The 25892-nt window shown below is 40.1% G+C and overlaps 1 protein-coding gene across 1 annotated transcript in view; it reads right to left on the reverse strand.

The window, feature by feature from the left end:
- Nucleotides 1-25892, reverse strand: part of mcf2l2 (MCF.2 cell line derived transforming sequence-like 2) — a 132114-nt gene that overhangs the window by 52118 nt on the left and 54104 nt on the right. Inside the window, exons 16-22 of the mRNA XM_072438211.1 lie at nt 16147-16213; nt 15120-15235; nt 13185-13254; nt 6828-6920; nt 5466-5558; nt 3495-3617; nt 1009-1089 (exon numbers count right to left, since the gene is read on the reverse strand). Coding sequence (XP_072294312.1) covers nt 1009-1089; nt 3495-3617; nt 5466-5558; nt 6828-6920; nt 13185-13254; nt 15120-15235; nt 16147-16213 — 643 coding nt within the window. The remainder of the gene's footprint in view (nt 1-1008; nt 1090-3494; nt 3618-5465; nt 5559-6827; nt 6921-13184; nt 13255-15119; nt 15236-16146; nt 16214-25892) is intronic.

A 25892-nucleotide genomic window follows, 5' to 3' on the forward strand; every position in this document is an offset into this window, starting at 1 on the left:
AAATCTTAATTAGCCCTAATAAAGCATAAACAAAACTTAATTTGAACGAATGAATACTTAAAACATGAGGCAAGCTTAGTTACTACTTAAAGTTCCTCTGACAGGTTAGACCACCCATTGAACTAAAATGCAGTGAAGATTTATATATTCAAAATTTTGCTTGTTTTGTTATCCCAGAATAGATAATTTCTTAGGTTTATAATAACTTCCTGTTTGTAATTAATGACATGACACCAGCAAACACTGGGCAAAAACTATCTAATGTAACTTTTTTTAAATTTATTTGACTAATGAAAATATATGAGCGCACCTTTATTTTGTTGAATTATTATTTAGAGAGTCAAAAAGTAGTTTCTTTAATGTAAATTATGCATAAACCTTGTCCCTAGTGTGATGTCACTTCCTGTTTTACCCTTTACAGATTTTTTTGTTACTTTTCTCCACAAATAGCAATTTGATTGTTGTAAAACTATAATTTATATGTAAATCAATTATAAATACACCAAATAAAGTCAAAATTAGAAAATCGTAAAAACCTGTCACTTTAATTAAGGAGTTACAGTCTGGGTATTCATTTTGTCGTAGCCTATTTGTTAATTATAGTATTATTAAAGGCGCAATGGACGATTTTTCGGCCATTTGAGAACTCAGGTGGAAGTGCTCATGCCACTCCCCCGTGCGGACTGATACAACACACATGTGCGTTTGTTTATTAGCGCGACGGATCGCATCGCATCTCTCGTCTCCCGTAGATTTCTGTCCACTTCTGCGTCAGCTCGAACTGTCTTTCTCCGTCTTCATTTTGCCCCGTACACTGAGGGAACTATATTGATTGATACGTGGCAGGACTAATCAACAGTCCACGCCACGAGGAAATAAGACTCAGATTTGGGCCAAAAAGATCGTCCATTCAACCTTTAAGTCTTTTCCATTCTTTATCAAGGCTATTAAAGGTGTAGTTATTATAGAGTGGAAGTGGGTTAGGGTTGGAGCAGAAATGCTCGTTACCTTGCTGTGTCCCTTCTTATGCTCCGTCCACACGTTGAAGGATCCTTGCATTAGCAGCTTGCCCAGCTCACTCAAGTTTCCCTGTCAAACACAACACACACATAATGCACTTTACCCTGGTATATGGTTGAAAAACAGAATATATTTCCTGTATTTTAACCCCAATCGATCACTTTTCTTTGGTAATAGTGTTAGTACTAGTGCTTATTCTACATGAAATGCAAATAGTTGTGTGAATAATGACAATGTATACATGAAGAGATTATTCCTGCCTGTGTGAAGAGTACATGTTTCACTAGTACGTGCGTTGTGGCAGTATCGTGTACATTTGCTTATCAACCTGATCCAGCTTGTGTGTTGAACGTCACACTGTAATCTTCCTCTGACACAGATGTCAGTACAATGTCAGTCCAGTACGACCAGGTCTACTTCAACAACCACATAGGCCTATATTTACTCCACGATCTTCTGTAACTGCATTTAAAACATTTATTGTTAAATGCATGTGGATCCCGGTTGGTACAGCCCTGAGCACATTATGATTGATTGATTTATATTTACAAAAGGTTTATCTATTTATTTAGTTATTTATTAATGTTACTTCCTAATTGTAAACCGTGGTATCACACTGGGAAATTCCATACCTGTTACCAAGCGACCATATTGTACACAGTAATTATAGTTTGACAGTAAAAAATATATGAAAACTCACGTCAGTACATAAATAATACATAAAAAGGCCGTGGCTGCAGAGCCGCGGCGCGGCCAAATTGCCCAGCAGTTTCAGGAACCGCGGCACTGCCATATAGCTTCATGGCTAACCCTAACCCTAACCCTAACCTTAACCCTAACCCTAACCTTAACCCTAACCTTAACCCGGCGCGGTCTAAAACAGCGCAAATAGCGCAGCAGTTTCAGGAGCCGCGGCACAAAATAACATGGCAGTTTCGGCCGCGCGCCGCGGCTTTGTAGACACTCCCAAATAACAAAACACATTTTTAGACTTTTCTTCACAAACTGCAACTTGAACTATCATTTATACTCACAATAATGTCAAAAATCATGAGAACCGGTCATACGCACTTTCAATTAGAGGCACTATGTAAGAGATTTTAGGTTTTCTTTTCTCCACGGACATGTTATTATTTTGCCAGAAATGTTCTACAAAAAGGCATTAAAGCAGGTGACAAGAAACATCAAACATAAGCACTTTGTTGGAAGTAAAAATGCCCGAATGATATGCATGAAAGAACATTTTCATGAAACAAGGATGTGACAGGGAAAAGTACACCTTCAAAAACAGAATTCACTACATATACAAATAAATTAATAATAATTGACTTCTCGGCCCTTCACTACTTCCTCATTGTCTAGAGCCAATTTCTTCTTTTTTAAATAAGTGACCTGCTGACCTGCTTTGTTTACACTGGGTTTATCGTGCAGTACCTCTATTATGTCTATGTGTGCGCACCGTCAGCCACATCCTGCTAACCATAATCCTCTTCCAATAATCTACATTTCCTTTTCAAATATTGTTCCTCATTTGACTGGCTCCATGAGTGCTCGCCTCAAAACCATAGCTCTGGTTCCTCCTTTCACACACAAGCTCTGTCTGGTCACACACGTTTTGACTAATAACACCAACAAAGCCTATTAGACTCTCGCTCAGGTCCAACAGTTCTAATAATAATTTAAAGTAAAAAAAAATAAAAAGATTGTAGTCACTGGTCAACAGCATGTTTTGAAGAAATGCAAAATGTTACATTTAGCTTTATCTCTGGGCAAATCTGGTTTGTGCCAGTGCCAAGCCTCATAAATGATGCTGGATGCTGACAAAAATCTGATCATTATCTGATTTCTGGAGAGATCAGGTGGAATTAAATGCCATGGGAACAGTTTGATCTGATTATTTATTTATTTTTCACACTGGAGCTGGTTTGACAGCATGAAAAAAAAAAAAAAAAAAAAAATGCAAAATGTGACAAAGACTAAAATTAAAAAGAAAACGTTACAGATTTAATTTTTTACATTGCCTTTCCAAAAAAACAGTCTCCACTTGGATTCAACTAAGCAAATACTGAACTGACAAAACTGAGACGTGTCACCAGATATTCTTAATGATCAGATTTCTTTTGTGCATCTAAACAAAATGATAAAGTCCAATTTTAGACCTGGTTAAGCCCTAGTTTAGACCTGGAAAAGTCATTTTTTAAAGACAAATCTGGAGAAAAACAGTAATAAAAAGAGGAACAGAATCACAAAAATGAAATCGCAATATTTGCGATTTGCCAATATTTGCCAATATATTTGCCAATAGTTGCCAAATTGCGATTTGATTTTTCATTTATTTTACCCAAATCGTCCAGCCCTTCAAAACAGGAAGAGTTTTACTGTGCTTCAAGACAGACACATACAATCCTGAGATACTTGCTTATTATAGTAGTTTAATGTGTCCAAAAGTCTGTAGGTTTTTGGCAAACACTGACCTCAAATCCGGTGATGGCGATCTGATGCATGGAATCATTGACAGACTTGATAATGTCTAACACTGTGGCCAGAGCCTCCTCCAGCTCAGCTCCACCCTCGCCTTTACTGCACTTCAGCATCTCCTGCAAGACAAAACACAGGCAGGAAAACACAAAGATTAGTCAGCGCTTTGGGTTATTTTCAGTGTTATTTTATCTTCGGTTCAGCAACATTATATTTTTGCAGAAGAAAACTATTTAAAATATGTCAGTTAATTTGCATCTACATCTGTGCTTTACTTGAGAACTTTACAGTGGATACTTTTTACTTTTCACTTGCATTTGCATTTGTCTGTACTTTCTACACTTGATTGAAAAGTAAAACGTACTTTCTGTTTGAAGGGTTATTATTAGCACATTCATGGGGCTCTCCTGACTCAAAAGGAGTTCATATCTTGGTTCAAAACAGAAATTATATATATATATATATATATATATATATATATATATATATATATATATATATAGATATACATATCTGAAAACATTGAAAATGAAAATGAGTTTGATTAAAAAAAATAAAATTTCTTCTTTTATCAAGTTCACCACTTCCACCCTTTAATAATGATCCAAAATCTTTAAAAGAAAAATTTGAAAAATACTAAATTAAAACTTCAATACTTTTACTTAAAGGCACAATGGACGATTTTTCGGCGATTTGAGAACGCAGGCGGAAGTGCACATGCCACTCCCCCGTGTGGACTGATACAACACACACGTGCGTTTGTTTATTAGCGCAACGGATCGCATCACATCGCTCGTCTCCCGTATATTTCTGTCCACTTCTGCGTCAGCTCTAACTGTCTTTCTCCGTCTTCATTTTGCCCCGTACACTGAGGGAACTATATTATGATAGATCCATGCGCTTAGGCACGCGGAAACATGGGGACGAGCCTGACGCGGCTGCAGGTGAGCGATAGGTGCGTTTTATGATTGATACGTGGCAGGACTAATCAACAGTCCACGCCACGAGGAAATAAGACTCAGATTTATGCCAAAAAAATCGTCCATTCAACCTTTAAGTAGAATTTTATGTAGGATAGTATATTTTTTGCTCCTGTATCCATACTTTTACTTTTAGCCCCACGCAAAGACTCATGTCTTTTAGTCTGTCTGTCTGTCTGGGCTTATATTGATTCAAAATGTCTTTTTGCTCCATTTTACCTCCATCTTTACACTAAAAAAATATTACTCTTTGACCACAGGATACATTCTCAAATCCAATACTCTTTTTGGTCAAACTGAAAAGCAAAAAGCACCAACAAATGACTTGAAGCTGCATGGAGGCTCCTGTGTGCACATCTTATCAGAGACTACATGAACACACTTCAAACTATGATGCATTTTCTCTATTGATCCTATCAACATGATCCTGGCACTCTGTTCTCTTTGCCTGAAGTCAAAGTTGATAAGTTTTCAGAAAGATGGAATAAAATAAATTAAAAATGAATAAAATAAAATAAAGAAAATTAAAATCAAAAATCAAAACCAATAAATAAGGGAAAAACAAAAAAACATAAACAGATTAATGTTCTCGTTCGCCTGGCCCTAATGGCATGGATGTCACTTTGAACGCAATAATGTTGTAAGGAAACACTTTTGACGCTGCAAGTACATAACACTGAAAACAAACCTAAAAGAAAAGCCACACTAGCAACATAAATGAATGAAATGGTTCTTGTCATATTTCAGTTTGACAATCAGTCATTTACAGAATAAAGTCTGAAAAATAAGTAGATTACTGACATTTACATATGTTCCTTTGGTAAAACTTCCAACGTAAATAAAGCTATTGTTAAAAAAAATATATAGAACATTGGTACAAACGTGACATGGGTAAAGACTATTTAAAAAATCATAACGACAGTCAGGCCTTTCCTCTTCATCAATTACTTGCCATATCAAATGAAAGAGTATTTGATAAATCCTTGCCTTGAGCATGAGTTGGTATTTGGTGATCCTCTGCACAGGTTTCAGGAGGTAGGCGTCTAAAGACAGTTTGTGGTCCAGTTTCTTCTGGCACTCCTGAAATACAGAGGCAAGAAAATCATTGTGTTACATGAACAGGAATAAATAAAGAGCAAATCAAATCAGATTTTGTGTTGGCAAAGAAACACTTCATACATACCACTAATAATGACAAAACTAATAACAAACACTGTTAGCCCTGAACACTTGCAGTACTGACTTAACCATGTGAAATACCGACCTAATGTGCAATTATTGTCGTACTCACACGCAATAATGTCACATTCATGTGCATATAACTGATGTAAATAGAGTGTTTATTTTACCATTATTATTAGTATTATCTTGTCTTACGCTAGCTGTTTTTATTTTATTTTATTTTATCTTTATTTTTCCCCTCCATTCCTTATTAGGAAATGAGAGGTTTTGTCTATAGGAGTTTTTGTTTTGTTTATAAGAGTTCTTCTATTAAGAGTGTTTTTTAAACTTCCTATAAGTTATCTGTCCTTTTCTACCTGCATTGCAACAATGAAATTTCCCCATGTGTGGACAATAAAGGAATATCTTATCTTAATGGGGTCCATTAAAGAGCACATGACAGGTTCTCATGATTATTTGGGTTTGTGAGGTTAGTCCTTGTGGTAAATATTTTTATAGTCAAGTTGCAGTTTGTCAAGAAAAATGTGTGAAAAATGTATGTTTAGTTGATCTGTTTGTGTTATTATTTTGTGTCCATTTGTGTTGTTATTTTGTATCTATGTGTTATTATTTTATGTCCATTTGTGTTGTTATTTTGTGTCTATTTCTGTTAATGTTTTGTGTATATTTCTGTTATTATTTTGTGTATATCTGTGTTATTATTTTGTCTATATGTGTTAGTATTTTGTCTATTTGGGTTATTATTTTGTGTTTATCTGTATTATTATTTTGTCTATTTGTGTTATTATTTTATGTCGATTTGTGTTATTATTTTTTATTTACACTCTGGTCATTTTGTCATCAATAAGCAACATTCCATTGAAAATACAGAGACAATGGATATGGGCTCTTATTAAGTATAAGGTTGCTAGGTGACAGTTATGGAAGTGCCTCTACCTACGTTACATCTGCTGCTCATGTCGACCCAGGAAGAAGAATTGTAAAAACTCCATACATACTAAATGTTATAAGTTTAAGAAGATGGAGTTCTTGCATCCATGTTGTATTTAGAAATTCTCATACACCTACTAAATCTAAATGTAATACTAAAATAGTGTGTACAACCGTAGTTTATCTGCATCGTAGCACATACATTAAATACAGATAAAGAGATCAGGGTTATGTTACCTGGAAGAAAAGTGAGTCCCCACACTGCCTCCAGAGCACCTCAGAGCGCGGCTTGTTCTGACAGTATTTCTCGTACACCTTCAACTCCTCTTTCTAGAAGAATAACAACATAGGTTACTTCAGTAAAGAACATAATATCAACAGTTTAGTTATGTGCTAAAACTTCAAACTCAATGAGAAAGCGTTCAATATTTCAAATTCTTGGTTTATAATCAAGGTTTTCAGAACGATGAAAAATGAAGACCGTTGATATAAAGATGAACAAAATATTACATCTTTTGAATTGGAAAAATGTCGTTCCATTTCTTCTCGGTGGTCAGAACTCAGACCACGGAGTGTCTGTGTTCCAGTTTAAGTAAACAAAGGGAAAATACCAATATTTGACTGTTGGATATCAATCCAAATGTAAGATGCAAACATTTTTGATTTTCTAACTCAGGGTTATGTCGGTGTAATCCCTCATTGGTCCAGGCGTGTTCCATAGTAGAAAAAGCTTCAGTTGTAGTCATCTGGACTCAGTTTGAAAAAATAGACGTTTCGACTCTCATCCAAGAGTCATTGTCAATAACAGAATTTAGATCGAGAACTCCGATATTAATACTGTTCTGTGGTAAGACCCGCCCATTGGGAGGAGCCTTCCTGAAGTAGAAAGAGTTGTTTGTTTCAACAGAAACTCCCCCCTTGTATCCACCGAGCTAGCCTATTCAGAATCTTAATGGGCTATTAGAAACCTCTTTGTCTTTGTGAGACCCTGGCTCAACCACCCTGAGTACCTGATTAGCATCTAAATGTCCTGGTCCTGGTCCTCTACCTTTCCAGGGGTTCAGTAACCCATTATAAATAACAGGAAGATTAAACCTTAGCCCTCCATTTCTGTTTAAAGAAGGTCTTTCTTTTTTAACAAAAATAGCTTCCTTGACTCCTCTTTCAAACCATCTTTTCTCCCTGCTTAAAACCTTCACCTCACCGTCTTCAAACGAGTGATTAGAGGCTTCAAGATGGAGATGCACGGCGCTCTGTGGTCCTGAACTTGTATTTCTTCTGTGCTGATAGAGCCTCTTGTGTAGAGGCTGTTTCGTCTCACCTATGTAACGTTCTTTACAGCTTTCTTCACTGCATTGGATCGAATAAACTACATTGCTCTGTTTTTGAGTCGGCAACTTGTCCTTAGGGTGAACCAGTTTTTGTCTTAAAGTGTTTCCTGGTTTAAAATAAACAGGGACTTCGTGTTGTCTAAAAATTCTCTGCAGTTTTTCCGACAGGCCAGACACATAAGGGATAGAGACACCCTTCCTTCTCTGTTCAGTTTCCCTTTTGTCCTGCTTCTTGGTTCTCTTCACTCTGTTGAGAGCCCAAGCGGGGTAACCACAGGCTGAGAGGGCATTTCGGACATCGAGGAGGGTGTGGACTTTGGCTTCGTAATCAGCTGCGTACGAAGCCAAAGTCCACACCCTCCTCGAGGACACGACCACATACGAACGCTTGAAAAGAGATCCGACCAGTGGCTACAAGAAGAAAGTGATAGACTGTTTACAAAGGCTGGAAAAAGAGGAAGCGATAGACCGGCCTCTGTATTACAGACTGTATCCTGGGGAAGCCATGCCTTGCATTTATGGCCTTCCAAAAATACACAAAAAGGATGTTCCACTCAGACCCATAGTGTGCAGCACAGATTCTATCACTTACAATGTGGCCAAGCATTTAACAACTATATTGGCTCCGCTGGTGGGGAATTCGGAACATCATGTGGAAAACACGCACAACTTTGTGGATAAAGTGAAACATCTCCAACTGGACCCAGATGACCTCATGGTTTCATATGATGTGGTGTCCCTGTTCACCTGCATCCCGACCTCTGATGCAGTAGCAGCAGTGAGGATCAGACTGCAGGAAGACACCACCCTACAGGAAAGGACCAAACTGACACCTGAACACATATGTAAACTGTTGGACATCTGTCTGAACACCACTTACTTTCAATTCCGGGGACAATTTTACAGACAGATTCATGGCTGTGCCATGGGCTCGCCCGTCTCTCCCATAGTGGCCAACCTGTACATGGAGCACTTTGAGAAGAAGGCACTGGCCTCATTCTCAGGCATAGCCCCAAAACTGTGGCTTCGCTATGTCGATGATACGTTTGTAACAATCAAGGAACAAGAGTTGGAAACCTTCTCTGATCACATCAATGCTGTGGACCCACATATCAGGTTTACAAGAGAAGACGCTAAGGAGAATCGCTTGGCCTTTCTTGATTGTTCCACGATCAGAGGAGAGGACGGGAAACTCCAAATAGAAGTATATAGGAAACCTACACACACGGACCAGTATCTACTCTTTGGCTCCAACCACCCACTACAGCACAAGCTGGGTGTGATCAGAACCTTACAACACAGAGCTCAAGGTGTGCCCACCAGCTCAGAGGGCAAGAAGAAAGAGGAAAAACATGTCCGAAATGCCCTCTCAGCCTGTGGTTACCCCGCTTGGGCTCTCAACAGAGTGAAGAGAACCAAGAAGCAGGACAAAAGGGAAACTGAACAGAGAAGGAAGGGTGTTTCTATCCCTTATGTGTCTGGCCTCTCGGAAAAACTGCAGAGAATTTTTAGACAACACGAAGTCCCTGTTTATTTTAAACCAGGAAACACTTTAAGACAAAAACTGGTTCACCCTAAGGACAAGTTGCCGACTCAAAAACAGAGCAATGTAGTTTATTCGATCCAATGCAGTGAAGAAAGCTGTAAAGAACGGTACATAGGTGAGACAAAACAGCCTCTACACAAGAGGCTCTATCAGCACAGAAGAAATACAAGTTCAGGACCACAGAGCGCCGTGCATCTCCACCTTGAAGCCTCTAATCACTCGTTTGAAGACGGTGAGGTGAAGGTTTTAAGCAGGAGAAAAGATGGTTTGAAAGAGGAGTCAAGGAAGCTATTTTTGTTAAAAAAGAAAGACCTTCTTTAAACAGAAATGGAGGGCTAAGGTTTAATCTTCCTGTTATTTATAATGGGTTACTGAACCCCTGGAAAGGTAGAGGACCAGGACATTTAGATGCTAATCAGGTACTCAGGGTGGTTGAGCCAGGGTCTCACAAAGACAAAGAGGATTCTAATAGCCCATTAAGATTCTGAATAGGCTAGCTCGGTAGATACAAGGGGGAAGTTTCTGTTGAAACAAACAACTCTTTCTACTTCAGGAAGGCTCCTCCCAATGGGCGGGTCTTACCACAGAACAGTATTAATATCGGAGTTCTCGATCTAAATTCTTTTATTGACAATGACTCTTGGATGAGAGTCGAAACGTCTATTTTTTCAAACTGAGTCCAGATGACTACAACTGAAGCTTTTTCTACTAACTAACTCAGGGTTCAATAATGTTATCTGAGTTTCCAAGTAGGAATTCTGACAAGGTTGTAAGGTTTTTCCAGTGTGAATTTAGTCGAAACTCGGAAAATACAACCTCCGAGGACGACTGGAATGCTGCGAAAATCTTTAAAATATTGAACATTACGTAAGTCTGGGCAAAATAATGTTTGCCGAAACCAGACCGACCAGGTATGACATTAGCGGACTGAAAAAAAATATCAGCATTTTGTTGAAAAAAAGTCAGAATTTTTTATTTTGCCGACTGACCGGTCTTTCCTAAACCGCTGTGTCGAATATTTTTATCACCCTGGTAAATCATATCTTTCTATCAAGGACTGATAACGCACTGCGTAATGCATGTCCTCCACATAAGTGTCGTTATATTGCTTTTTACAAGTTGGTTTGCCTCTGTCGGCGCCACTTAACTGTTCATAATACATGCCACGCTCTATCACGGTGTGACTTGATTCAAATTTGACTTACGCGATGCATTCTGGGATTGAAACACGCCCAGCAGCGTCATCACAAGAAACATGGCGGCACCCGTGTCCCCCGCATGTTCCCCCCGCTCGCCTTTGCTACCAAAATAAAGGATAGCGGCGTACAAAAGGTCGATTGAAATATCTTAAAATCGTGAGATTTAGTCTCCTGATCGGGTTGAGAGAGACGTTTTCCGTCATTGACTGTTGAAGCCTGACCCCTGGACTGTTGAAGCCTGACCCCTGGACTGTTGAAGCTTGACCCCTGGACTGTTGAAGCCTGACCCCTGGACTGTTGAAGCCTGACCCCTGGACTGTTGAAGCCTGACCCCTGGACTGTTGAAGCCTGACCCCTGGACTGTTGAAGCTTGACCCCTGGACTGTTGAAGCCTGACCCCTGGACTGTTGAAGCCTGGCCCCTGGACTGTTGAAGCCTGACCCCTGGACTGTTGAAGCCTGACCCCTGGACTGTTGAAGCCTGGCCCCTGGACTGTTGAAGCCTGGCCCCTGGACTGTTGAAGCCTGACCCCTGGACTGTTGAAGCCTGACCCCTGGACTGTTGAAGCCTGGCCCCTGGACTGTTGAAGCCTGGCCCCTGGACTGTTGAAGCCTGACCCCTGGACTGTTGAAGCTTGACCCCTGGACTGTTGAAGCCTGACCCCTGGACTGTTGAAGCCTGACCCCTGGACTGTTGAAGCCTGACCCCTGGACTGTTGAAGCCTGGCCCCTGGACTGTTGAAGCCTGGCCCCTGGACTGTTGAAGCCTGACCCCTGGACTGTTGAAGCTTGACCCCTGGACTGTTGAAGCCTGACCCCTGGACTGTTGAAGCCTGACCCCTGGACTGTTGAAGCCTGACCCCTGGACTGTTGAAGCCTGGCCCCTGGACTGTTGAAGCCTGACCCCTGGACTGTTGAAGCCTGGCCCCTGGACTGTTGAAGCCTGGCCCCTGGACTGTTGAAGCCTGACCCCTGGACTGTTGAAGCCTGACCCCTGGACTGTTGAAGCTTGACCCCTGGACTGTTGAAGCCTGACCCCTGGACTGTTGAAGCCTGGCCCCTGGACTGTTGAAGCCTGACCCCTGGACTGTTGAAGCCTGACCCCTGGACTGTTGAAGCCTGACCCCTGGACTGTTGAAGCCTGACCCCTGGACTGTTGAAGCCTGGCCCCTGGACTGTTGAAGCCTGACCCCTGGACTGTTGAAGCCTGGCCCCTGGACTGTTGAAGCCTGGCCCCTGGACTGTTGAAGCCTGACCCCTGGACTGTTGAAGCCTGACCCCTGGACTGTTGAAGCCTGACCCCTGGACTGTTGAAGCCTGGCCCCTGGACTGTTGAAGCCTGACCCCTGGACTGTTGAAGCCTGACCCCTGGACTGTTGAAGCCTGGACCCCTGGACTGTTGAAGCCTGACCCCTGGACTGTTGAAGCTTGACCCCTGGACTGTTGAAGCCTGACCCCTGGACTGTTGAAGCCTTGACCCCTGGACTGTTGAAGCTTGACCCCTGGACTGTTGAAGCCTGACCCCTGGACTGTTGAAGCCTGACCCCTGGACTGTTGAAGCCTGGACCCCTGGACTGTTGAAGCCTGACCCCTGGACTGTTGAAGCCTGACCCCTGGACTGTTGAAGCTTGACCCCTGGACTGTTGAAGCCTGACCCCTGGACTGTTGAAGCCTGACCCCTGGGACTGTTGAAGCCTGACCCTGGACTGTTGAAGCCTGACCCCTGGACTGTTGCCAGGAATCCTTTTGAGGACATTTCACCATTCAAAGGATTGAAAATTTTCAATTGTTGATACAGAAACAGCAGAGCAGGTCTAGATCTGTCCGGGTTCAGTCCTGTATTACTTCTCGAATTCTAAAGCTATTTGCAATACAAATGACCAGCACTAACTCCTGAACGCAAACCAGGTAAAACAGCCTAAGGGTTAACGCCATCGCTTTAAGCCTGGTCAATGCAAAATCAAATCTTCTAAACCAGCTTTGAAACAAACACAGCCCAGTGCAACGCAACAGTAAGATATATCATGCAAGACAGGCTTTTTATTTGATATAATAATGTCACGTGTTATCGTTTCATATAAAATTGTAAACCCCGTATTCCACACAAACAAAGAAAAAGGCATTATTAAATCAAAACGTCAAAAAGGATTGACCCATTCCTGATTTTCATTCGTAAATATTCTCTTTAGACACCATATTTCCACCTCTATTTGAAAACAGAAGTTATTGTTTGACTTGTATGAATTGCAGACTGGCCGACTACTTAAATAACAAATAGTTACAGCCCTAGTTTCTATACCAGCAGAAACACAAGGAAACACAATGGGAACAATATACAAAAGACCCATCAAAGATACGTGCGGTAAAATCATAAAAAGTCTGGTAAAACTGGCACACGATCAACCATCTCCCTCGAGGCGACACACTTTAATTATTTCCATTTTACTCACAATGTTGAGTGTGCAGAACATAATAACAGTAGTATTCAGTGTCCTGTCCCGGATCTCTCTATTACTTACCCTTTTGAGAAAACAGGTTCCCACGAGTTCCGGTTTCTCAGCGCAGTTCTCCAGTTCCCCTCGAAATGTCCTGGAGGTCAAGGCAAACCAATTTACACAAGATTTATTTACAACTTAAGTAGCATAACATTTATTTTGAATGGTTTGTGAAGGCTACAGTTACATTCTCATAAACCGATCCCTGTAGAATCTGGAATTAATAATTAGCTTAGTTTATTGGTGTTCTGGGGTTTTATTATCTTAATAATGACTGATGGAGCACATAGAGCATATTTTCATCAACTAAAACTGGATTTTTTGGTTTTACAATGCGATAGTCATGATTTTCTGGCAGTAGGTTTGGTCATTTTTTTGGTCATCTGCTCAAATGGCAAAGGGGCTTTATTCATATTTTGGGATGTTTACTGCCTGGCATCTTGTTCATAGAAATGGTATTAGACGAGAATTAAAAACAGGCATTAAAATTTTTTTTTTCAAAAGTTTCCACTAAGATGTCCTAATGAAATGCTTGTATGTGATTTAATATATTTCCGGTGATTAAGCATTCTGACATAAGTTTATAAGGCTTTGGAAACATGAGATCATTAATGGTTATATGGCGACTGGTGTGGTAATATTGCATGTGCTGTAAAACTGTCCGAGCATTCATCTATCCTGTTACATTGTATTCATCATTTATGGACCGTTTTACATATTTACACCTGTGTTTATCATGTTTTCATTCTGCATCACCATAATATTTAAGGCGAGGTGAACAGAAACTCTTCTGTACTTTACTCACACTAATGTAAAACAGACATTTATTTTCATCGCATTCTGTTTTCATTTAAAAATAAGGCATTTTATGTGTAATGATGGCCAAAATTGTACATAATTGGAACATGTAAATCTGAAAATGGAAAGAGCCAGATTAATTTGGCTTTAGTTGACATATTAGATACAAAACAATTTACAGAGTGAATTTGAATATCTTGTTTAGTATTTTACTGAAAATTGGTGTTTAATAAATCCGGCTTGAAATAAAACATCAACAAATCCTTCAGTAGGTTCCATCAAAATCTTATTAAGTAGAAAATTGTAAAAATTGGTGTGTGTAGGTGTGAAAAGGACCTTTGAACTGACAATGACCCATGATATGAATATTGAATGTGATATTATTTCTTACTTATAACGTTGAGATGACCAAACAAAGCCTGAAGTCACGTCTCTGCTTCATTTAGGCTTTTTTTCACAATAAAGAAATGGAATACAATCAACCTAAATGTGTTTAGTGTTGGACTTGTATTAAATTATTATTATTGAATTATTATTGTGTCGTACTCTGCAGTGGTGAAATACTTTTATCTAAGTAAAAGTATAGATAAAGGAGCAAAAAAACAGTGCAGGTAGCTAATAAAAAACAATCAACTTGTATAAAGGTTTTGAAGTACCGGTACTTTGAGAGTACCGTTACTTCAGAAGTAAAAAGTAAAATGTATTTCACGCAGATTTTGAGAAGTGATTTTGATGAAGAATTGTGCTTCGAATTATATATATTCGAATAATAGATTTCTTATTTCTGAATTTTAAGTTTTTTGTTGGCTCAAAAGTCATCATGGACGTACTAAAATGTACTTTATTTTTTTCAGTGCAGTTCAAAAATGTAGCGGAGTAGAAAGTACAGATTCATGTTCTCTAATGTAGTAATGTAGTAAAATTGACTTGAGTACAGTACAAATACCTAAGCATTTCACTTAAATACAGTATTTTTTACTCTGGACTGTTGGCACTGTGTGATTCCATGCCCTTCCCTTCTGCAAAACATGAGGTATCACATGGTGTGCAAGTGAGAGATGCAAAGATAAGAAGCTTGAGGGTTATTTTTTGTATGCTTTTGTCAAATATATTTTAGAAGCAACTGGCAAAAATATTAAAAAACCCCCAGCAAAAACATACTTGTTGTGAAACTCATAGATCTCGGGCAAGTTTCCAAACAGCACGTCTCTCTTGTTCTCCAGCGACGGAGGGATGAGATGGCACAGCTCAGAGTTGTCCAGTTCTGAGTAGTAACCCTGGACACAACCACAAACAAACAAACAAACAAACAAACAAACAAACAAAGAGCTAAAAAAACATACCAAGATGAATATTTTAAGTCGGCTGCAGCGGCGTACAAACTGAAAGTTGATTTTTCTTAATTTAAAAGGACACGTTATGCTAAATATTTTTTTGGGAGCTTTTAAACACGTTATATTGTTGTTGCCTCATCAAGAAATACAAAAAAATAAATAAATGTAAAGTTGTGTCATTCACGTTTGTTTCATTCATCCTGTTTACGAGGTTGTCTTCACTGCGCGCTCACAAATCACTCCGTTTGAGTTTCCCCCAGTTTTAATAAAGACTAAACAAAACACTTCATTTCATAATCAACAAATCGTTTATTAAGAAGGATTCAGGCAGTGCCTCGCTGGTGGCGCTGTGGATAAGGGCGTTGCACATGTGTGTGGTTGTTACCAGCACTACGGGTTGGGCTCCAGTCCTCAACCATTTGCCGAATGTCTATGCCCTCTTTCTCTCCCGCTTTCAACTATAACTGTCCTGTCAAATAAAGCCTTCAGGGGGGAAAAAGGCTTAAAAACGGCTTCATTACAAGTGAAATAATACCTTTAATTCAAACCTTTAAGTCCCTAAAGAAAGAACATTGTGGTGTAGTCCAACAATTTTACAAAACAGTTTTGAATGTGAACTAGTTTAATCACGACTTTATTCGTTTGGATGCTTTACTGTGCTCGTTACTTTGTCTGCCGCTAACAACGTTGAACTGTTGTATTAATCACGATTTAACAAATACATAAATTGCGCTCTCTTGGGCCCCCCGGTGCCTTGGATCCTCCATAAACCCGCCTCTCTCGTCGCTGGGTGGGATTTTCAACAGAAGAATCGAGGAGTTGATGTAAGAATGCAGAGCGTTGTGTGCCTTTACCTCCATGATGCTCTGCAGTTCCTCCACATACAGCCTCTCCGTCTCAATCAGCTCCATCATGATGTGTCTGAAAAACAACATTACACTGATTAAATATTTAGCGCTTCGTCGATTAAGGACTGAAAGGATCGGAGCAAACCGTCCTAAACCGTAACAGCTTTTGATTGTGGCGGTGGGTGAGGTCAGATTTCTTTAGAGACGTTTCTAAATGGACTCATTAGAGAAGCAACATGAGGATAAAATCATATAAAATCATAGTGTCTCTGGAGTCAGGCGTTTTGTGGGATTCATTCATACATGTTTGAGTCATCCTGTGTCGTCCTGCATCTGAGCTCTAAATTACACTTAGTTCTTTGGAAAAACTGAGCCAGGGTCATATTCAAATGTTCCAAAAATGTTAAATCCATAATATTGCGATGTACATCGAACAAAATACAAATGAATTATATGAGTATGTGAGACATAAATCATAATGTATCTTTATGGGGAGGTGAATGCATTGATTATTGTATTATTAACATATGCTATAAAATGTATACTATATATAGATACATTACCTTAAATCTAGAATATAACACGTGTTTGTAATGGGAGTAAAACAGTTTAACGTCTTCTCACTCCTTTTCAAGCCATTTTTTTCCCAATTTTGTTTGTTTGTGAAGTTTACTTTGGTGTTGTGTTGAGTGCCATACGAGATCATCTGAGTAAACTGAACATGACAACTAGGTTTTATTGAAGAGTGAATGAAAGTTCCTCTGAAAGGTTACACTACACTCTGAATGCTTCACTCTGAATGCTTAATGTCCCTCCCTCAGAGCATTTACAGAGCAGGTTTGAGCCTCGGACTGAGTGATAGAGACAAACGCGTATATCTCGATATCTTTTTACAGTAAAATACGTATTTTCCAAGCCTATAAGCAGCTGATTAGACTGCATAAATGTAAATCTATATAAAAGAGGTTTGTTTACTGCTGCCTGTTCCTGATTTGAACTGAATCTAACTTAAAAAATAAATGTTATGAATCACACATAAAGTTCCCGTCACTTGCTATAAACTAATAAGGAAAAGAATAATCCTTTACCTCTAACAACAAATAAGAGTAATTTTTCTCTTTAACTTTGGCTAACTGGTGCTTCAGTTTTTGTGTAGTGCAACGGTGTGGCAGGGTTAATTTTATAGCAGCTGGAAAGTGAAAAAAAAAAAAAAAACTAGCACATCCAGCACTGCGCCCGATGTAAATAATGCGGGTACTTGGAAAGGTTTTATGGAAAAACTACCGCCCACAAGCCCCTGTCCTCTGCAAGTCACAGTGTCGAGTTGGTTTAGGTCCGTTTGTGAGCACATTTAGCATAAAGATGTGTAACACAAAGCTGTCGGGACACAATTATTTTTTTTGCCATTAGTACTGACTCGACTCGCCTCAGTCCTGCTAGTGCATTTCCCTCTGGTGCTACCTCCTCAGACCAGGTACTTTTTTAGTACGCTCTTCCCCCTCGGGTCAAGTCGAGCCAAACAGGGACTGAACGTGACGTCCACAGACCGTCAGACGCTGATTGGGTAAAAGTAAAATGTTTCTGCGGGAGACAGAACCCAGCTGTGTCCTCCATAGTCTTATAACATCCGTATGATCCCCCAGGAACAAAGACTATTGTGTGAAACATGGCCACACACTTACTAATAAACACAAATTGTGCTAAAGCTAGTGCATTATCTGTTTCCTGTCCAGAGTAAGAACACGACTGGAGCACTGCACTTCTAGTTCAGATACACGTCCAAACTGTGTATTTATCCTTTTTGAAATATGAGCAGGAGGGCAGATGAATGCTTTTAGACAGAACAGAAAGTTGAGGATAAACTGCATAGGAAGTACTTTTACTGTAGCTGTAATCTGCAGCAGCCATGAGGATTTACACTCACTTAAAGGCGGTATGGCCGATTTTTCGGCGATTTGAGAACGCAGGTGGAAGTGCACATGCCACTCCCCCGTGTGGACTGATACAACACACACGTGCGTTTGTTTATTAGCGCAACGGAGCGCATCGCATCGCTCGTCTCCCGTAGATTTCTGTCCACTTCTGCGTCAGCTCGAACTGTCTTTCTCCGTCTTCATTTTGCCCCGTACACTGAGGGAACTATATTATGATAGATCCATGCGCTTAGGCACGCGGAAACATGGAGGATGAGCCACACGCGGCTGCAGGTGAGCGGTAGGTGCGTTTTATGATTGATACGTGGCAGGACAAATGATTTATCCACGCCACGAGGAAATATGATAAAAAATTGCTGAAAAAAATCGTCCATACCACCTTTAATGTTTTATTTTGGTAACGAACGCTTCAAACTGGATTAACAGTGATGCTTTGTGGACCGGGTGACACTGAATTGAGGGATAAGGACATGGATGTAGTTTAACTTTAGCGTCAAGAGAGGTGCTTAACAAAGTTTAATTGTCCTGTTTGCTATTCTCCATGTATGTGTACATAAGGTAAGACAGGGCAAGGCAGGTTGTAGACACAGGTAGTAACACTTTGTACACAAGGCAATTCCAAGTGCTTCACACAATAGGGGAAAAAAAAACTTGAAAAAAAGGAGTAAAGGCCTGTCTCACATCTTCAGGAAGGACCGTCCCAGATTTTAGCTGCATAAACCTGAAACGTAACTCCGTCTGCTTTGCTCTGCTTGATTGTCGGTTACTGTGGCACTGTTGCTGATGTTTTATAGTGCCGATATCGTAGCGTGTAGCAGATTTAATGGACATGCAAACAGGGCTGAGCGGGACCGCGAGCGCAGAGTCTGATCAGGACCAATGGAAAAACGGCAAAACTGAACAGCAATCACCATAATCTCTCTAGACTGTGCCAGGAAACTTTACCTATCTTATTCTGACACAATCAATCTTTATTTACTACTCCTTTACCACCGTCTGGAAAGTACATTCAAAGAAAATATTAATTTACAGATAACACCCTTTATTGTGCCCTGACTAGTCCGACTAAGAAGAGACTCTACACTAGGTCAGTCACTGCTCGAAATCACTTGCAGCTTCCTGACTCCTGGGAAAGTGGGGCAGAAGCAGGTGCAAACACATTATGGAAAGGGTGGAATGTATGGAAAATGAACTGCTATTGCACTACTTTGTATTTGTATGCACTGCACATTAGGGCAGACTAAACAATATCTACAAGCTCTTTTTCCGACAAGCGTTGTGATTAGATTTATGTTTTAAAATCAACTGAAATATGATTGTTATGTAAGAATCAGAGGTGTTTCAGAACATGTTTGTAGAGGGCCAGGTTTTGGTTAAAAGGTGTCAGTGCAGTACAGTAAATAATAAAAAAAAAACACAATGAAAGATTGTATTCTTATTTAGTCCATTTTTACTCTCTGGGATAAGCACCAGTCACCCACGACCACTAACGGGAACAAGCGGTAGAGAATTAATCAATTAATAATTTTTACTCATCTCCTTGCAATATTTAGAACATTTCCTGTGTTTGCACTTTTATAGTGAGTTAATTTTTTTCATTAATTTTTTCATCCTGTGTATTTCTAGTAAATACCATGCAAGCTGATAATAACATTATGATTTATTTTGGTATTTCACATAGTAATTAGTGCACAATCGTTACCGGTACCAGAGATATTAGAAGGTACCAGATGGATTTTTAGCAGATTTTACAAACTGGAATAGAATTTGTAGAAAACGTGATCACTCAAAATTACGATTATTTTTTGCAGAGTAAATTAAAGGCGGTATGGACGATTTTTCGGCGTTTTGAGAACGCAGGTGGAAGTGCACATGCCACTCCCCCGTGTGGACTGATACAACACACACGTGCGTTTGTTTATTAGCGCAACGGATCGCATCACATCTCTCGTCTCCCGTAGATTTCTGTCCACTTCTGCGTCAGCTCTAACTGTCTTTCTCCGTCTTCATTTTGCCCCGTACACTGAGGGAACTATATTATGATAGATCCATGCGCTTAGGCACGCGGAAACGTGGGGACCAACCGCACGCGGCTGCAGGTGAGCGGTAGGTGCGTTTTATGATTGATACGTGGCAGGACAAATGATTTATCCATGCCACGAGGAAATATGATAAAACATTTGCTGAAAAAAATCGTCCATACCACCTTTAAATCTTTGGCTGTACATAATTGAATCCACATTATTGCATTGCAGTTCTACGACAACTGATACAACTAACGCAACATTTCCAACATTCACAATATTATAGAAGAAAAGAAGGGAAAAACAAAACACTGATAAACATATTTTTCTACGCATTTCCACCCTCTTGTGGCTGGAGTTGGCATTTCAACATCTTTCAAAAAACATTGACAAGATGGCAACCAACAAGAAGACAAACAACAGCTACACTTCAGAGGGAATCCAACTCCCCCGGGGCGTGGAAGCGATCTAAATGCGATTTAAATGCTTCGGGGTTGGGCCGAGGTGACAGTGAGCATAAACCACAAGAGTTGGTGAAAAGCACTTCTTCTAACGCGATTAGATCTGGGAACGTTTCAGCACAAGCCGGTTACTGTCTCCTCATTACGGAGCGGTGTGTGGAGCGTCCATGGCAAATATGTACCTTGTGGTTCATACTAGCGAACTACAGAGTCTCTATTCTTCTGCCAAATGTAAAGCACACGTGGAGCTGGGTTGGACAATCCGGCAGCACTGGAAAAACTACTAGTAACCTCTTCAAAGTAGTCAGCCTGGTTTTCTAAAGTGCACAGTCAAAGAGCTTATTGAAGGTTAATAATACTGCTTATTATTAGCTGATTTAGACCCAAATTGAGAGAGAAAAATATTCTAGTTAAATACAAGTTGTGTTCTTAAAAACATAAAAAAATATACTTAAAAGATTGGAAAGTCATGTGTCATTTTTCAAGTCCAGAATAATGCAATATCTAAAATATACTCTACAATAGACATAATATCTAGGGATGGGTATCAGTTTTTTGTGATATGGAAGGGTTTCCACTGATATCGTATCGGTCGTGTCTCAAATATCACTTATCGACCCCGACAGCAAAACAAATAGCAGATATTGGTATCAGCTCAAAACTAATTCACAAAATCCTTAATAATATCAAAAGGTCTGTCGATTTAAAGACCATTTAAACGTGGACTTTTCTTGCTCGTCTGGATTGTTCCACAGCATGGCATTAAAAAATGTCTCCATGGAGACAAGCCATCACGCCTAGTTACAGGTCAGATCTGTGTAAAGATGACGACACTCGCAGTAAGAGAGGACGTTTTTAAGTTGTTTTTTAGCCACACAAACAATCGAATAAATTCAAGATTGGTAAGTTTAATACATTTTTAAACATACTAATTCAATCTTCATGGAAAAGTTACTTATAAAAATGATAACAGCCATGACTTCTGTTGACTTTCATGTTATCAGGAAACTATGGAATAATCCTCATGAAACTGCATCGATTTTAATAGCATTTTAAAGTTTAGTCACTGAGTTTAGTCACTGGAACATAAAAGCGTGTCATAATTTTTCCATTTGACCCAAAATGGACAATCATTCTATCAAATTCAACGTGATGAACAGCTTTGTGCAAAAAAAAAAAAACAATGGTAGAACGTTTTTTTAAAGCATGCATTACAAAGTTTGATTATGGAAGAAGTAAATACTTTGAGGCTGGAAACAGTATAACATCCCATGAATGTTTCTCAGGGTGCGGGTGACTCATTCCACAGAAAAAATGACCAAAAATGTGGCTGAGCTCACTCACATTTTCCTGAACTGAAAACAAAATAAATCCTCAACTATTTGCAGATGGAGCGGCAGTGTGTTTTTTGAACCGTGAAGTATGAGAATATAAAGACAGAAAATACAGTGTTATAAAATGTTGTCCTGCCAAAATGCAGTTTTGCAGTTCAATACTTCCACTATAGAAGCTATGACTACGACTTCTGCTTCTGTGTTTTGTACTTCACATGTCTAACTTGTCAAGTACTTTTGAAATACATATGATTTTCTATCCAAACAGATAATGGAAGGTGCCAATCTTTTCCTTTCTGCGCTGAGTTTATGTGTCCTCTCCGGGACCTGAACCTGAACCTAACCTTAACCTTACTACTACTACAACTACAACTATTTCTACAGCTACGAAAACAACAACTACTACTACAACAACTACCACAACTACAACAACAACAACAACAACAACAACAACAACAACAACTACTACAACAACTACCACAACTACAACAACAACAACAACAACAACAACTACTACTACCCACTTCCTGCTTCCGAAGAGTGCACACGCTTTTTTGCTCGCTCCGCTTGCTATCGCTGCTTTCCTTATTTATTTTGCTTTTTAATCAGTTTTTGTCTTCCAAACATTTTTGCTTTAGACTTTTTCAAGTAAACCAAGGATTTTAAGAACATTTTTCCAGTTTTAACGACATATCTGACGCCAGCGACATGTCCGGGAGAAGAAGGGAGAAAGACTGTGAACGCTGTCGGAAATATCAACAAGAAATTAATGAGCTGAAAACACGGATATTTGTTTTGGAATCTGAAAAAGTTCTTCACGATACCATTCCTGTGTCAACCGACGGTAAGAAGAGCACACTTTTTACAAGAAAAACTGCTACTTTCAACCTAAACCGCAGTGACTCTGTGTCGTTTCCAAAACTGTCTAAAAACCAGAAAGACCAGGCTGTTTCTTGGAACAAACTTGGAGCAAAGCCTAAACGATACAAAGATAACGTGAAGTCACCTAAAATACAGCTCACCAACAGATTTTTACCACTTTCAGAGATGGAATTAAATGAAAAAAGGAAAGATGACGTGGCCAAAATACAGCGAGGAGGATCTGTGCCAGGAGCCAAGGTCACGCAGATTGTTTTAGTTGGGGACGGCGCGATAAGTCACATGACGCATGAAAAGATAAATACACATTCTTTTCCAAGCGCCACTGTTTCTGAGATAACGTCACTCCTTCCAAATATTATGGCTAAGCATGGAGGAGCTAAACAGCTGATTGTGCACGTGGGTGCAGTGGACATGCGGCGGGAACAGACTGAAGTTTTGAAAAAAGACTTCTTGAAGTTATTCGACGTGCTTGATAAAATGGAAATCAAAACTTTCATAAGTGGACCTCTTCCAAACATCGACAGGAGGATAAACAAGTTTAGCCGGCTTCTTCAGCTGAACACATGGCTGTCCAAAGAGTGTACCCCTAGAGGACTACACTACATTGAGAACTTCTATCTATTCTGGAAACGAGAGGACCTGTTTAAGAGAAATGGCCCCCACCTATGCAGAGGTGGAGTGAGGGTGCTGTCAGAGAACCTGCTCCACGCTCTGAGGCATTGGACTGGGCCTGGACAGGGTCCTGAGCAGATAGTTAGAGGAGAGAGGAATGAGAGAAGAATTCCTGCTCCATCAGCCAGAGACCGAGCCAATGTTTCAACATCAAAAGCACCACAACCTCAGCCTCCACCAAAGGATTCATCAGCAGCTGCTCCACCACCACCAGCAAAGGATTCAGCTCCAGCTGCTCCACATTCACCTCCACCGCCTCCAGCAAAGGAACAATCTTCAAAGGCCTTGGACCCATCTGTGACAAGCCCAACAACATCCCTGTCATCGCCCCTGCCTTCACACCAGCCCTGGGTTCCCCCTGCAACATCTACTCCCACTAAAGATTCATCATTCTCCTTCTCATCTCCACTCTCACCCATGGGCCTTCCCAGCCATTTTGAAAGTCTGATCAAATCAGGCATTAAGATGGCTCCACTCACGCCCAATATAGCAAGGGCTATGCCGACTACACCAACAAAAGCCCCACCACCCATCCCCCCTCGCCTCTCACCTGGTCCCAAACTCTCCTTGGCTACAAAAGCCCCACCACCCATCCAACCTCGCCTTTTACCTGGTATCTCCCATAGCTAGGATGCACTGGGTCTCAGCGTTGCCGGGACTTATTGTCACATTAAAAATCAAACCAACCCGGGGCCCTATGTAAAAAGAGCCCCCCCTAGTGCTATTTCTGTAGTCACATCATCACACAGATGGAAAAACAAAATGCGAGTCAGGCCCAATCTGAGAAATGTGATTCATATTCCCTGTGAAAAGATAAAGCCCAGTCCCACTGAAACTAGTCTGAAACTTGCTGTGCTAAATGTCAGATCCTTATGTAACAAATCTCTCTTAATTAATAATTTTATTTCTTCTTATAATCTTGATTTTATGTTTTTAACTGAAACATGGCTTGACAAAAACACAGGAAATGTAGTTCTGATAGAATCTGCTCCACCCAACTTTAAGTTTGAATCTGAAACACGAGAAAAGAAAAAAGGGGGTGGAGTCTGTGCTGTCTTTAGAGATGAAATAATTACCCGCAGGTTGTCTTTTGGGGTGTTTTCATCATTTGAGTATGTATCCTTTAAAATGGAGCTAAAACGGTCTCCATCCATTCTCTTCATTGTTTTATACAAGCCTCCCCAGCACTGCCAAAGTTTTATTGATGATTTTACTGAGATGCTTTCAGTCATATGCACAGACTTTGATGGTTTGGTCATTACAGGTGATTTCAACGTGCATGTTGATAATGTTTGTGACAGAAACGCTAAAGAGCTTGATGCTGTCCTTGAAACCTTCAGTCTTACTCAGCATGTGAGAGGCCCCACCCACAGCAAAGGACACACTCTAGATCTCATAATTACAAAGGGGGTAAATATTTCAAATGTTAATGTGATCGATGTTGCTCTGTCTGATCATTTCTGTGTCTTCTTTGACCTGTCTGTTTCTCCCCAACCTCCGGTTGGTCCTGCAGTTGTTCAGAGGAGACACATAAGTGATGGCACAGGTGCACTGTTTATGGAAATGATAAACTTTGAAAATGTCTCATGTTCTAATGTAAATGATTTGTTGAACTCTGTTACATCTAGTATTTTGAATGTTCTGGACACCATCGCCCCTATAAAGGCTAAAATGGTTAAAAATAAGCAGAAGGCGCCGTGGAGAAATGATGATTCGGTCAGGGCACAGAAAAGGGAGTGCCGCAGGGCCGAACGGAAATGGCGCAAGTCAAAGCTCCAGGTTCAAAAAGAGATTTACAAAGAAAAGCTGAACATGTACAACTTAATCTTATGTAGAACTAGGGAAAGATATTTTTCTGAAATAATTGGAAGCTGCAGTAACAACTCGCGTGTCCTGTTTGCCACAGTAAACAGATTAACAAACCCTCCAGCTCAGCTGCCGTTAGAACTCATTTCCACATCCAAGTGTAATGAGTTTGCATTATTCTTTAATGACAAAGTTCAGGGCATTAAAAATGCTATAAATCCCACAATGCAAAAAATTACCCTAAAACCACCCAGACACTTAGAGCTAACTCACTTTGCACCAGTAACTGACAAAACTGTCCATGAGATCATCACCAGTCTGAGTTCATCTACATGCTGCCTCGATGTGTTACCCACCAGATTTCTAAAGTCTGTGCTGAACAGTTTGTTAGCACCATTCACTCACATAGTTAACATGTCGCTTCAATCTGGAACATTCCCAATGTCTTTGAAAACTGCGGTCATAAAGCCTCTCCTAAAGAAGAGCAGTCTTGATGCCGCAGTACTGAGTCATTACCGGCCCATCTCTAATCTGCCATTTTGGGGCAAAGTCCTTGAAAAGGTTGTTTACCAACAGCTCACAGATTTCCTCTTAATAAACAACTCATTTGATGTTTTTCAGTCAGGTTTTAGACCTCAT

This window comes from Eucyclogobius newberryi, unplaced genomic scaffold (genome assembly GCF_026437365.1).
Source record: "Eucyclogobius newberryi isolate DKJ021-1_F unplaced genomic scaffold, fEucNew1.0.hap1 SCAF_9, whole genome shotgun sequence".
Taxonomy (NCBI): domain Eukaryota; kingdom Metazoa; phylum Chordata; class Actinopteri; order Gobiiformes; family Gobiidae; genus Eucyclogobius; species Eucyclogobius newberryi.